At 39.2% G+C, this 13,464-nt stretch overlaps 1 protein-coding gene across 1 annotated transcript; it reads right to left on the bottom strand.

Moving 5' to 3' along the window:
* Nucleotides 1-5,246: 5,246 nt before the first annotated feature.
* LOC136164976 (protein Mis18-beta-like) lies at nt 5,247-8,066 on the bottom strand. Its single transcript, XM_065930803.1, is given in 3 exon segments — nt 5,247-5,489; nt 7,727-7,892; nt 7,894-8,066. Coding segments are annotated over 3 exon segments (582 nt in total).
* Between the last annotated feature and the right edge of the window lie 5,398 nt (nt 8,067-13,464).

Here is a 13,464-nt window from a genome sequence, read left to right as displayed (position 1 = left end):
AAATTTCACTATATTAACTAATAAGAAAGAATAAAAACAAATGAAATGGGTGTCCAAGTGAAATTAAAGAAAGATTAGCAAAATTAGTCCCAAGAAAGCAGAAAGAAGAGATTAAAAAGATAAAAGAAACTAGTTAGTTGGAAATTAAAACCAAAAAACTATAGAATTAAATAACCCAAAAGCTGGTTGCTTGAAAAAGCAAACTGTTGGCTAAGTTAATTAAGAACAAAAGCAAAAAGCTGGAAATTCTAGATGAAATGGTTTCTTTTTCAAGAAAATATCATGTACAGACACTGATCTCAAAACAAATCTAAACAATTTAATTATCATAAAAGAACATACAAATGAGGGACCTAGTTTTCTCCCTCAACTCTCCTGCATAAACTATTATTCCTAACACATCCTAGAGGAAGGATGACCCCGACCTAATGAGATTGCACAGTTTGGGTATCCTTAGTGACCAGGCAAGGGCTTCCCAGGTGGCTCAGTGGTAAAGAATCCACCTGACAATGCAGGAGACCTGGGTTTGATCCCTGGGTCAGAAAGATCCCCTGGAGAAGGAAATGGAAACCCACTGCAGTATGCTTGTCAGGAAAATCCCATGGACAGAAGAGCCTAGCAGGCTATAGTCCATGGGGTTCCAAAAGAGTCAACACAACTTATCGACTAAACAACAACAACAATGATGACCAGGCAAACACCTTAAGTAAACAAACAAGAAATGTCTTAACTATACATCCTGAGTAAATACATTAGAGGATGTATTTACTAATATAATTATTTGTTAAATTGCAAAATGTGTAAAATATGTACATATCCAAAGATAAACAGTCTGTACATTTTCTGTAAAAAGTTTAGAGGCCACCATTATATGAATATAAATCGAATATATTTTGAAATATATCAATATATATATTTCAAAATATATCGATATATTTCAAAATATATCTATTTTGTCAGTAAAATGACTTTTGATAAATGATTTTTTTTTAATTTAAAGAAGAAAGTACAAAAAAAGCACCAGGTGCTTCTCATAGGTAGTTATGTTGCACCTTTCAGGAACACACAACGCCAAAATTATTTAAGCTATCCCATCACAAAGAAACAAACTGTCCAAATTTGTTATACAAAGCAAGAATTATTTCAATACTAAATCTGATGCAAATCAAAACCACAATGAGGTACCATTACACGCCAGTCAGGATGGCTGCTATCCAAAAGTCTACAAGCAATAAATGCTGGAGAGGGTGTGGAGAAAAGGGAACCCTCTTACACTGTTGGTGGGAATGCAAACTAGTACAGCCACTATGGAAAACAGTGTGGAGATTTCTTAAAAAACTGGAAATAGAACTGCCATATGACCCAGCAATACCACTTCTGGGCATACACACTGAGGAATCCAGATCTGAAAGAGACACGTGCACCCCAATGTTCATCGCAGCACTGTTTATAATAGCCAGGACATGGAAGCAACCTAGATGCCCATCAGCAGACGGATGGATAAGGAAGCTGTGGTACACATACACCATGGAATATTACTTAGCCATTAAAAAGAATTCATTTGAATCAGTTCTAATGAGATGGATGAAACTGGAGCCCATTATACAGAGTGAAGTAAGCCAGAAAGATAAAGAACATTACAGTATACTAACACATATATATGGAATTTAGAAAGATGGTAATGATAACCCTATATGCAAAACAGAAAAAGAGACACAGAAGTACAGAACAGACTTTTGAACTCTGTGGGAGAAGGTGAGGGTGGGATGTTTCGAAAGAACAGCATGTATATTATCTATGGTGAAACAGACCACCAGCCCAGGTGGGATGCATGAGACGAGTGCTCGGGCCTGGTGCACTGGGAAGACCCAGAGGAGTCGGGTGGAGAGGGAGGTGGGAGGGGGGATCGGGATGGGGAATACGTGTAACTCTATGGCTGATTCATATCAATGTATGACAAAACCCACTGGAAAAAAAAAAGAATAATTTCAATACTAAATCTGACAAAGACCGGAGGGGGAAAAAAACTATTAATCTCACTTGTAAATATTGATGAAATAATACTAAGTAAAGTATTAGGAAACAAATTCTGCAATATTATAAAGCAATAACTTGACAAAATGGGGTTTATTTCAGGAATACAAGAATGATTAAATCTTATGACAGATATATATTTTAAATTCTTTATTCTTTCTTGCTTTGCTGGGTCTTTGTTGCAGTTCAAGGGCTCTTTGTTGCTCCTTAGGGGCTTTTTTAGTTTTGGTGAGTGGGGGCTACTCTCCAGTTGCGGTGCACAGGCTTCTTATTGTAATGGTTTCTCTTGTTGCAAAGTATGGTCTCTAGTGTCCATGAGCTCAGTAAATGCAGCATGTGAATAAATGTTAGTTCCCAGATTAGGGAACATGTGTTCCCTGTATTGGCAGGCAAATTCTTAACCACTGGATCACCAGGGAAGTTCCCAGGACATATATTTTGTGAATAGATCTGAGAAAGATCAATTCCACAAACTGAAAATAATTTGATAAAACATGTAGCATCTATTTTTGAATCAAAAATATCATTAAAAGAATAAGAATATAGGGCACTTCTTTAACATGAATTTATTTTAACCCCCAAACTAGCTTATGTTCAATAAGAAAATATTACAGGCACTCTTATTAACAAAAGTTTTAAAAAAGAATGACTACTATTTCCACTAACACTTTCTAGCTAATACACCTACCTTTATAATTTCAGGAAAAATTAAAAGTATAAAGTATACCTGATCTTGTCAGTTCTATTCAACATTGTACTGAAGTTTCTAGCCAGGGCAATTATGCAAGAAGATGAAATAAGTAACATTCTTGTTTTGCAGATAACAATCTTTTTTTTAAAAAAAGTCTTTATTGAATTTGTACAATATTGCTTGGGGCTTCCCAGGTGGCGCTAGTGGTAAAGAACCCACCTGCCAATGTGGGAGAAATAGACACTGGTTTGATCTCCTAGAGGAGGGCATGGCAACCCACTAAGGTATTCTTGCCTGAAGAATCCCCATGGATGGAGGGACCCAAGCAGCATAGCCAAAAAAACTATGAGTCGGACATGACTGAAGCTACTTAGCACACACATACGCATAGTATTGCTCCTGTTGTTTATGTTTTAGCATCTTTGCTGTAGGGCACATGGGATCTTAGCTCCCAGATCTTGGATCAAACCCGCATCCCCTGCACTGGAAGGTGATGTCAAGAGAAGTTCAACAGCACAGGTTCCTGAAAGCATGGCATAGCGAAAGAATGAGAAACACTCAAGAAAGTTAACAGAGTGGCTTAGGGGACCAACACCACCACGAGGTGAAGGTGCCCAAACTGATCTCAAGTCTGCTTTATTATACTTTTTGAGACTTGCTTGTACGTGCTTACATGAGCAGAGCAGGTCAGATGGCCTTCAATGGTAACGCTGGGCAGTTAACATTTAAAATTTTTGTATCCCTGTTTTTCTTCCTCAAGGACAAAGAATCATTTTTTAGTTTTTAGTTTTTTAGTTTTTAGTTAATCTTTTTTTTCTTTTTTCCTGATGTCAAATCCAAGCATTTAATTTTCCATTGCTGCTGCTGCTGCTGCTGCTAAGTCGCTTCAGTCGTGTTCGACTCTGTACGACCCCATAGATGGCAGCCCACCAGGCTCCCCCGTCCCTGGGATTCTCCAGACAAGAACACTGGAGTGGGTTACCATTTCCTTCTCCAATGCATGACAGTGAAAAGTGAAAGTGAAGTCACTCAGTTGTGTCCGACTCCTAGCGACCCCATGGACTGTAGCCCACCAGGCTCCTCCGTCCATGGGATTTTCCAGGCAAGAGTACTGGAGTAGGGTGCCATCACCTTCTCCAAATATTCCGTTGAAAGCTTACCAAAACAGCAAATCCAAACGTTAAGGAAAACAGCTACATAAGAAGAGCTTAATTTAGGTAAAGAAAATATGTTGAGGTAGGCATACCCATACACAGTACAAATTCCAGTATGATTCAATAGAGACTAGTATTGTGTCTCATTCTTCAGGAGTAGAAAGAGCTTTTCTGGTACTGTTTGTTGCCAGAGGCTTCCTCCTTACATAACCAAATTTGGCAAACTGAAAAGCATAAAGCAAGTCAGAATTTTCTCTCTAACATACTTTTAAAGGAAAATATCCTTTATGAAGTCAAAAAGGGAAAGAACTTGCAATTAAATCTACTAGCCACATCTGAACCATGTTACCCTGTCTGCACACTACCCTTTGGCTCTATCATCTCTCGACTGTACTAGTGCCAGCCCCTCTAGGTCTGCTTGCTGCCCTCTCACCCGTTCCTCACAGGACAACCATAATGAGATTCTGAAAAAGAAAATTTGATCCTGTCATAGGCTTCCTCCTTTAAAGTTCTTCAAGGGCTTTTCATTGTTGTTGGGATAAAAACAAATATCCTTCAGCAGGCCAATAAGGCTTTGCTCTGGTTTCTGGACATTATTACAACTCCTACATACCTTTTTAGGGGCCTCACAGGGCCTTCATATGAGCCGTCCCTCTATCAGCTTATTAACCTTTACTAATCTTTCAGACCACTGCTGAAACACTTCCACAGAAAGACCTTACCTGACCCCCAAACCAGATCAGTTACCTGCTATATGTGTTTATTTCCCTATGTCCCTTTTCTTCAAAACTCTTACCACACTTATAATTTTAAATGCCTTAATGTGGTTATTTGAATGTCCATCTCTAACTAGATTTTAAGCTCCAAAGATACAGAATAGGTGTTTTTGTTTATTTCCGGCAGCTAGCATAATATTTTATAGCTATTTATTAAATGAATACTATGATAAGCTACTGAGCCACAGTGCTAAATAAAGCAAAATAATGAAAAACCGGAATTAAGTGACTATTTGATATTTTTATCATTTCTTTTATTACTATCCTGCTAAGTTCAGTTTACAACTGAAAAGGTAAAGATAAATATATATTATGCAGTTAACTTATTAAACATTACCTAAAGAATATGTATGTACCTGTATTTCATGTAAGAAAAAAATGATTTCTCAGTATTCATATGACAATTGTTCCATGTAGGAATAATAATTAATTAACAGAAGTACAACTCTATTTTCAGGCCAATCATGCATCTTTAGATCAGAGCATTCATGGGACGTTGGCTCTTAATTCTTAAATTTGCAATCAGAATGTTTTCAAAAATAAATATTATGAAATTGATAAGAAGCCAAAATGAATTCGTAAGACAAATAGCTATGAAACCTGGACAAAAGATAGCAATAAAGCCTGCCTCTGATACTCAACCTTTGATTCTGAATTAGTTAGCTTGGACTGGTCAGGAGGCAGTTCCTTCAGAGTCTGTATGAGTGAATTTAAGCAAGTATGTGTTAACATTATCTTCTCTTTAAGCTCTGCAATCTTTTCTTGTAGAGGGATGTTGGGGATATCCATCTCAGATGAATTTACTATGGATTTGTTTTTAAGAGGTAAGGTTGAGGAACCAGAGATCAAATTGCCAACATCCGCTTGATAATCAAAAAAGCAAAAGAGTTCCAGAAAAACATCTATTTCAGCTTTATCAATCAGTTCAGTCGCTCAGTCGTGTCTGACTTTGCAACCCCATGAACCGCAGCACGTCAGGCCTCCCTGTTCATCACCAACTTCCGGAGTTTATCCAAACTCATGTCCATCGAGTCGGTGATGCCATTCAACCATCTCATCCTCTGTCATCCCCTTCTCCTCCTGCCCTCAATCTTTCCCAGCATCAAGGTCTTTTCAGATGAGTCAGCTCTTTGCATCAGGTGGCCAAAGTATTGGAGTTTCAGCTTCAACATCAGTCCTTCCAATGAATACACAGGACTGATTTCCTTTAGGATGGACTGGTTGGATCTCCTTGCAGTCCAAGGGACTCTCAAGAGTCTTCTCCAACATCACAGTTCAAAACCATCAAATATTTGGTGCTCAGATGTCTTGATAGTCCAACTCTCACAGCAATACATGACTATTGGAAAAACCATAGCCTTGACTAGATGGACCTTTGTTGACAAAGTAATGTCTTTGCTTTTCAATATGCTGTCTAGGTTGGTCATAACTTTCCTTCCAAGGAGTAAGTGTCTTTTAATTTCATGGCTACAATCACCATCTGCAGTGATTTTGGAGCCCAGAAAAATAAAGTCAGCCACTGTTTCCACTGTTTCCCCATCTATTTGCCATGAAGTGATGGAACCAGATGCCATGATTTTAGTTTTCTGAATGTTGACCTTTAACCCAACTTTCTCACTCTCTTCTTTTACTTTCATCAAGAGGCTCTTTAGTTCTTCTTCACTTTCTGCCATAAGGGTGGTGTCATTTGCATATCTGAGGTTATTGATATTTCTGCCAGCAGTCTTGATTCCAGCTTGTGCTTCCTCCAGCCCAGCGTTTCTCATGATGTACTCTCCATATAAGTTAAATAAGCACTCAATATGCCAGCAAATTCGGAAAACTCAGCAGTGGCCACAGGACTGGACAAGGTCAGTTTTCATTCAGCTTTATTGACTATGCCAAAGCCTTTGGCTGTGCGGATCACAATAAACTGTGGAAAATTCTAAAAGAGATGGGAATTCCAGACCTGACCTACCTCTTGAGAAACCTGTATGCAGGTGAGGAAGCAACAGTTAGAGCTGGACATGGAACAACAGACTGGTTCCAAATAGGAAAAGGAGTATGTCAAGGCTATATATTGTCACCCTGCTTATTTAACTTATATGCAGAGTACATCATGAGAAACGCTGAGCTGGATGAAGCACAAGCTGGAATCAAGACTGCCGAGAGAAATACAAATAATTTCAGATATGCAGATGACACCACCCTTATGGCAGAGAGTGAAGAAAAACTAAAGAGCCTCTTGATCAAAGTGAAAGAGGAGAGTGAAAAAGTTGACTTAAAACTCAATATTCAGAAAACTAAGATCATGGCATCTGGTCCCATCGCTTCATGGCAAATAGATGGGGAAACAGTGGAAACAGTGTCTGACTTTAATTTTTTGGGCTCCAAAATCACTGCAGATGGTGATTTCAGCCATGAAATTAAAAGACACTTACTCCCTGGAAGGAAAGTTATGATCAGCATATTAAAAAGCAGAGACATTACATTGTCAACAAAGGTTCATCTAGTCAAGGCTATGGTTTTTCCAGTGGTCATGTAAGGATTTCAGAGTTGGACTATAAAGACAGCTGAGCACGGAAGATTTCATGGTTTTGAACTGTGATGTTGGAGAAGACTCTTGAGAGTCTCTTGGACTGCAAGGAGATCCAACCAGTCCATCCTAAAGGCGATCAGTTCTGGGTGTTCATTGGAAGGACTGATGTTGAAGCTGAAACTCCAATATTTTGACCACCTGATGCAAAGAGCTGACTCATTTGATAAGACCCTGATGCTGGGAAAGATTGAGGGCAGGAGAAGAAGGGGATGACAGAGGATGAGATGGTTGAATGGCATCACCAACTCCGTGGACATGAGTTTGTGTAAACTCTGGCAGTTGGTGATGGACAGGGAGGCCTTGTGTGCTGCGATTCACCAGGTCGCAGAGTCCGACACAACTGAGCGACTGAACTGAACTGAACTGAAGCACACCATTTTGTCACTGGAAAGGCAGAAGTGATCTCTCAAGGCAACCAGGGCAGCATGGTAGAATACAGGTGGAAACCAATGGGAATCTCACAGGAACTACAGAATAAAAGGTTAAGTATTGCCTTTGAGTGACCTTCAACGCCTACTAGGAGCGGAGCCTCCAAAACTACATTATTTGTGACTCTGGAGAAGACCACGGCCCCGAGGTACTGCAACAGGTCCCAGGCGAGGTGAACACAGTCAGTGAGCACCGCGTGGCACTGCGCGCACTACCTCTCGGGCTGCAGTCATCGCAGGGGATGACAGCTCCTCCAGTCCCAGCCCTGTGGGGCTGAGCGGTGAAGACCCTTTCACCACCTGCGAAAAGGAAAGTTCATCAATCGCCTTAATAGCCCCATCACAGAAGTCACCCCGTGGCTGCTTTGCAGTTCCAGAAATATGCCTCCAAGGCCAAGCAGCCATCTTCCTGCTGTCAGCGCTACCATTCTAATTAATCTTTATGTACCTCCCAGGCGCTAAAGATAGAAACAGTCTGTTGATGGCTTTCCACTCCCACGCCTACATCCTGCTTTCAAGATGTCTGTTGTTCCTTCTTGGATTCCTTCAGGAGTTACATGCTGAGTCATGTTCTCTCCGCAAGATTGCTTAATTCTTTAGCCAGGCCTTTTAGTAGGCCTGTCTCCTACAAGGTTGAAGTCTTAATCATTGGACCACCAGGGAAGTCTCAGCATATAACAATCTTATTTAAAGACAATTCTGAAGAAACTACAAATCTATTGGGACTGATAAATGAATTCAGCAATGATGCAGAGATATGATATCAATATATAAAATAGTTGTATTTATATAAGGTAGTAATACAAGCCAAAAATGAAATTAAGAAAACAATTTCATTCATAAAGCATCAAAAAGAGTAAAATACTGAAACTTAACCAAAAACAGCGGATGGTTTATAGTCAAAAAACAAAACACCACTGAAAGAAATTAAAGAATTATTTGCTAAAGACAGTTCTCTCTCCTGTTTATTGCCTTGATACCATTATTGAAAATGAATTGATCATAATTATATAGGTTATTTCTCAATTTATTCTATTTATGCCAGTACCACACAGTCTGATTACTGTAGTTTTGAAATAAGTTTTGAGATGGGGAAGTGTGAGTCCTCCAACTTTTCTTTTCCAAGATTGTTTTGGCTATTCAGGGCCCCCTGCAATTCTATATTAAAGAAAACTTGAAATTGAAAAGGTACCTGTGTTTATAAATTAATGACATGCACCCAAATCAATCTATCGAAATGCCAATAGCCTATTTTTCAGAAATGGAAAATATAGTCCTTAAATTTGAATATTCAGAAATCACTCCATTTCATAGATACAAACAACAATCAGTTCAAAAATATCTAGTTACAATAGCAACATGAAAGACTGAATTCTTGGGAATAAGCTATTAGAAAATGTGCAATACACAAAGAAATCTTTTAACTCACTACCAAGGGAAACAAAAGCTTTGAATAAGTGGAAAAGCATAGGATAGGATAACTTAATATCATAAAACTTAAATTCTTCTAAATTAATCCATAAAATCCACCATGATTCTAAGAAAAAATTTTAAGAGACAGACTAATTCTAAAATTTATAGAGAAAAAATTTAAATGAGAACATGTCTGATGAAGAAGAAAAATGACAGCCAACTAGTAAAACCAGAGACGAAAACCTGCTTTAGAGCTGTAATTATAGCAGTATGGGCTAGTGTGTAAATAGACACATCAACAGAGCAGAATGGAATCCAGCAATAGATGCAATTGCATGAATGAATTAGCCTGTGATAAGGAGATATTTTAAAGTACTATGAACTATTCAATGCATGTTTGAGGATCAGTTCAGTTCAGTTGAGTTGCTCAGTCATGTCCGACTCTTTGCAACCCCATGGACTGCAGCATGCCAGGCCTCCCTGTCCAACACCAACTCCCAGAGTTTACTCAAACACATGTCCACTGAGTCGGTGATGCCATCCAACCATCTCATCCTCTGTCGTACCCTTCACTTTCTGCCTTCAATCTTTCCCAGAATCATGGTCTTTTCAAATGAGTCAGCTCTTCGCATGAGGTGGCCAAAGTATTGGAGTTTCAGCTTCAACATCAGTCCTTCCAATGAATATTCAGGACTGATTTCCTTTAGGATGGACTGGTTGGATCTCCTTGCAGTCCAAGGGACTCTTCAAGAGTCTTCTCCAACACCACAGTTCAAAAGCATCAATTCTTCGGTGCTCAGCTTTCTTTATAGTTCAACTCTCATATCCATATATGACTACTGGAAAAACCATAGCCTTGACTAGATGAACCTTTGTTGGCAAAGTGATGTCTCTACTTTTTAATATGCTGTCTAGGTTGGTCATAGCTTTTTTTCCAAGGAGTAAAAGTCTTTTAATTTCATGGTTGCAGTTCACCATCTGCAGTAACTTTGGAGCTCAAAAAAATAAAGTCTACCACTGTTTCCCTATCTATTTGCTATGAGGTGATGGGACTGGATGCCATGATCTTAGTTTTCTGAATGTTGAGTTTTAAGCCAACTTTTTCACTCTCTTCTTTCACTTTCATCAAGAGGCTCTTTAGTTCTTCTTCACTTTCTGCCACAAGGGTGGTGTCATCTGCATATCTTAGGTAATTGATATTTCTCCCGGTAATCTTGATCCCAGCTTGTGCTTCCTCCACCCAGCATTTCTCATGATGTATTCTGCATATAAGTTAAATAAGCAGGGTGACAATATACAGCGTTCAGGTGCTCCTTTTCCTATTTGGAACCAGTCTGTTGCTCCATGTCCAGTTCTAACTGTTGCTTCCTGACCTGCACACAGATTTCTCAGGAGGCAGGTCACGTGGTCTGATATTCCCTTCTCTTTCAGAATTTTCCAGTTTATTGTGATCCACATAGTCAAAGGCTTTGGCATAGTCAATAAAGCAGAAATAGGTGTTTCTCTGGAACTCTCTTGTTTTTTCAATGATCCAGCTGATGTTGGCAGTTGTTGGATGTTGGGTGTTGTTTGAGGATAACTGGTGTGAAAATAAAACCAAAAACTTGGATCCATATCTCACATTATAACCAAGATAGATCTCAGGTAATCAAAGATTAAAATGGAAACACTGCTTATCAACTATAATTTTTTAAATGTAAAAAAAAAATTAAGATGGAAAAAATGCAATTATCCAAATACTAGAATAAATCTTCTGAGAAATTTAAATGTAGTTTCCTACATTGTTGTCACTAAAATCTTGACTTTCTCTGCCTACCAAAGCCAAATAAAAAACCATAGAGACAGAGTTTGGAAGAAATAGAAAGGTGGCTTTAATCTTTAGCCAGTGCAGGCTCATGCCTCAGGAACTGTGGCTCTCCTCTCTCCACGAGGGGTTGCAGGGGCTTATATAAGAAGATGGCTCCCAGACAGGGGTAGCTGATGAGGAACAAAGGTGTAAGGATCTTGTATTCTTCCCCTTGCTTTGTTTCACAGTCATAGGTTGGTGTCAGGTAGCCTGGTAATTGGATCTGGCAATCTGGTAGCCAGATAGTTGGGCCCATTTTCTTTTGTGTATTGTACTGTGGCCTTCTTTCTGTAATGCAAAAAGAGAAAAAGCTGCAAGGCGTGGTCTTCAAAGAAAGTGCTATAAAGTTGAGCACCAGATACAGGATGTAACTAGCATTGCGTCAAAAGATAATAGATTCAAAATGTAGCTCATGCAGAGTTAGGGGACAGAAAAGCAAACTTAGTTACAGACTACAGATTAGGAACAAAGTAAAATCTAGGAGTGATCATGCCTGCCTCCTGTTATCTTCTTTGTTCTCAGGAAAGAAAAGAAAAGCTCATTTCTCTTTTATCCTTTTAATTGCAACACAAGCTCAAAAGAACCTAAAGAAAAGCTTGAGAAATGCAATCACATATTTTTTAAAAATCTGCACAGGAAAAGTTATCATCAGTTCAGTTCAGTTCAGTTGCTCAGTTGTGTCCGACTCTTTGCAACCCCATGAACCACAGCACCCCAGGACTCCCTGTCCATCACCAATTCCCGAAGTTCACCCAAGCCCATGTCCATTGAGTCGGTGATGCCATCCAGCCATCTCATCCTCTGTCAACTCCTTCTCCTCCTGCCCTCAATCTTTCCCAGCATCAAGGTCTTTTCAAATGAGTCAACTCTTCACATGAGGTGGCCAAAGTATTGGAGTTTCAGCTTCAACATCAGTCCTTCCAATGAATATTCGGGACTAATTTCCTTTAGGATGGACTGGTTGGATCTCCTTGCAGTCCAAGGGACTCTCAAGAGGCTTCTCCAACACCACAGTTCAAAACCTATTAGGTAATGTAATCTGTTGTGTAGACATGAATATATTATGACTATCATTCTCAAGAAGTTTACAACCATGCTAAAATACTAAACTGTATTAAAGTATATAAAATATATTCCAAAAACCCTAGCAACACCATGGCAATTGGTTAAAATAGGCTTATTATAACACCTTTTGCCTAAGTCTGTATCTGAAAAAGTACACATAAAATTGTTATTAGCAATCACCTCTGTTGAGTGGGATTGGTAGGAAGTAGATCAGGAAAGACTTTATTTTTTAATATTAATTTCTGTTGGAGTATAGCTGCTTCCCAGGTGGCTCAGTGGTAAAGAATCCATCTGTCAATGCAGGAGACCCAGGAGATCTGGGTTCAATCCCTGGATCAGGAAGATTCCCTGGAATAGGAAATGGCAACACACTCCAGTATTCTTACCTGGAAAACTCCATGGACAGAGGAGCCTGGTGGGCTGCAGTCCATGGAGCTGAAAAGAGTAGGACATGACTGAGCATGCACGCACACACACATACACATCATTGCTTTACAATGTAGTATGTTGGTTTCTACTGTACAGCAGAGTGAATCAGCTATACATATACATATAAGGACTTACTTTAAATATTTCAAAATTAAAATGTGGGATCATGAATGATTTTATTTTTAGGGTTTTTGTTTTTCAAACAAAGTGAAAGTTGCTCAGTCAAGCTCTTTGCAAACCCATGGACCATATAGTCCATGGAATTTTCCTGTCCAGAATCCTGGAGTGGTTAGACTTTCCCTTCTCCAGGGGATCTTCCAACCCAGGGATTGAACCCAGGTCTCCTTCACTGCAGGCAGATTCTTTACCAGCTGAGACACCAGGGAAGCCCAAGAATCCTGGAGTGGGTAGCCTATCCCTTCTCCAATGGATCTTCCCGAACCAGGAATTGAACTTGGGTCTCCTGGGTTGCAGGAGGATTCTTTACCAAATCTAGAGTTCTAAACAACAAACATATAAAGTTATTTGCTCACATTATTACAACAAATTCTCATATACCACTTTCCGCTTCCCTTCACTTAATAGTAGTACTCTGTGTTACTTGACTCTTCTTAAAGTAAGAGTAAGACTGTCTTTTCCCTAGAAGAATGTACAATATATCAGAAGATGAGACCATCACCCAAAATCTGAAACCTAGAAACTGAATTTACCATTTAAGTAAGGGAAAGCTTATGATGATAAAAGTCAAGTTGACTTGACTTGCAAATACAGGGTTTATGAAAATTATTGTTTGAGAAAATACTTATACGAAGTAGAAGTAGTTGAAAATCAGCCTTAGAAGGATGGATTACAGAAAGTTGTTTCCTGTTACTGAGGTGTTTACTGAAGCAAGTTGTCACTGATTAAACAGGTTTAAAATCAGCTTTGGTGTTTGCTTCCTGGGTGGCGCTTGCAGTAAAGAACCCACCTGCCAATGCGGGAGACTTCAGAGATGTGGGTTCAACTTCAACCCACGCCAGTATTCTTGCCTGGAGAATCCCCATGGACAGA

This window comes from Muntiacus reevesi, chromosome 1, assembly GCF_963930625.1.
Source record: "Muntiacus reevesi chromosome 1, mMunRee1.1, whole genome shotgun sequence".
In the NCBI taxonomy this organism is placed as follows: domain Eukaryota; kingdom Metazoa; phylum Chordata; class Mammalia; order Artiodactyla; family Cervidae; genus Muntiacus; species Muntiacus reevesi.
This window is presented reverse-complemented; position numbering and strand designations above follow the sequence as displayed.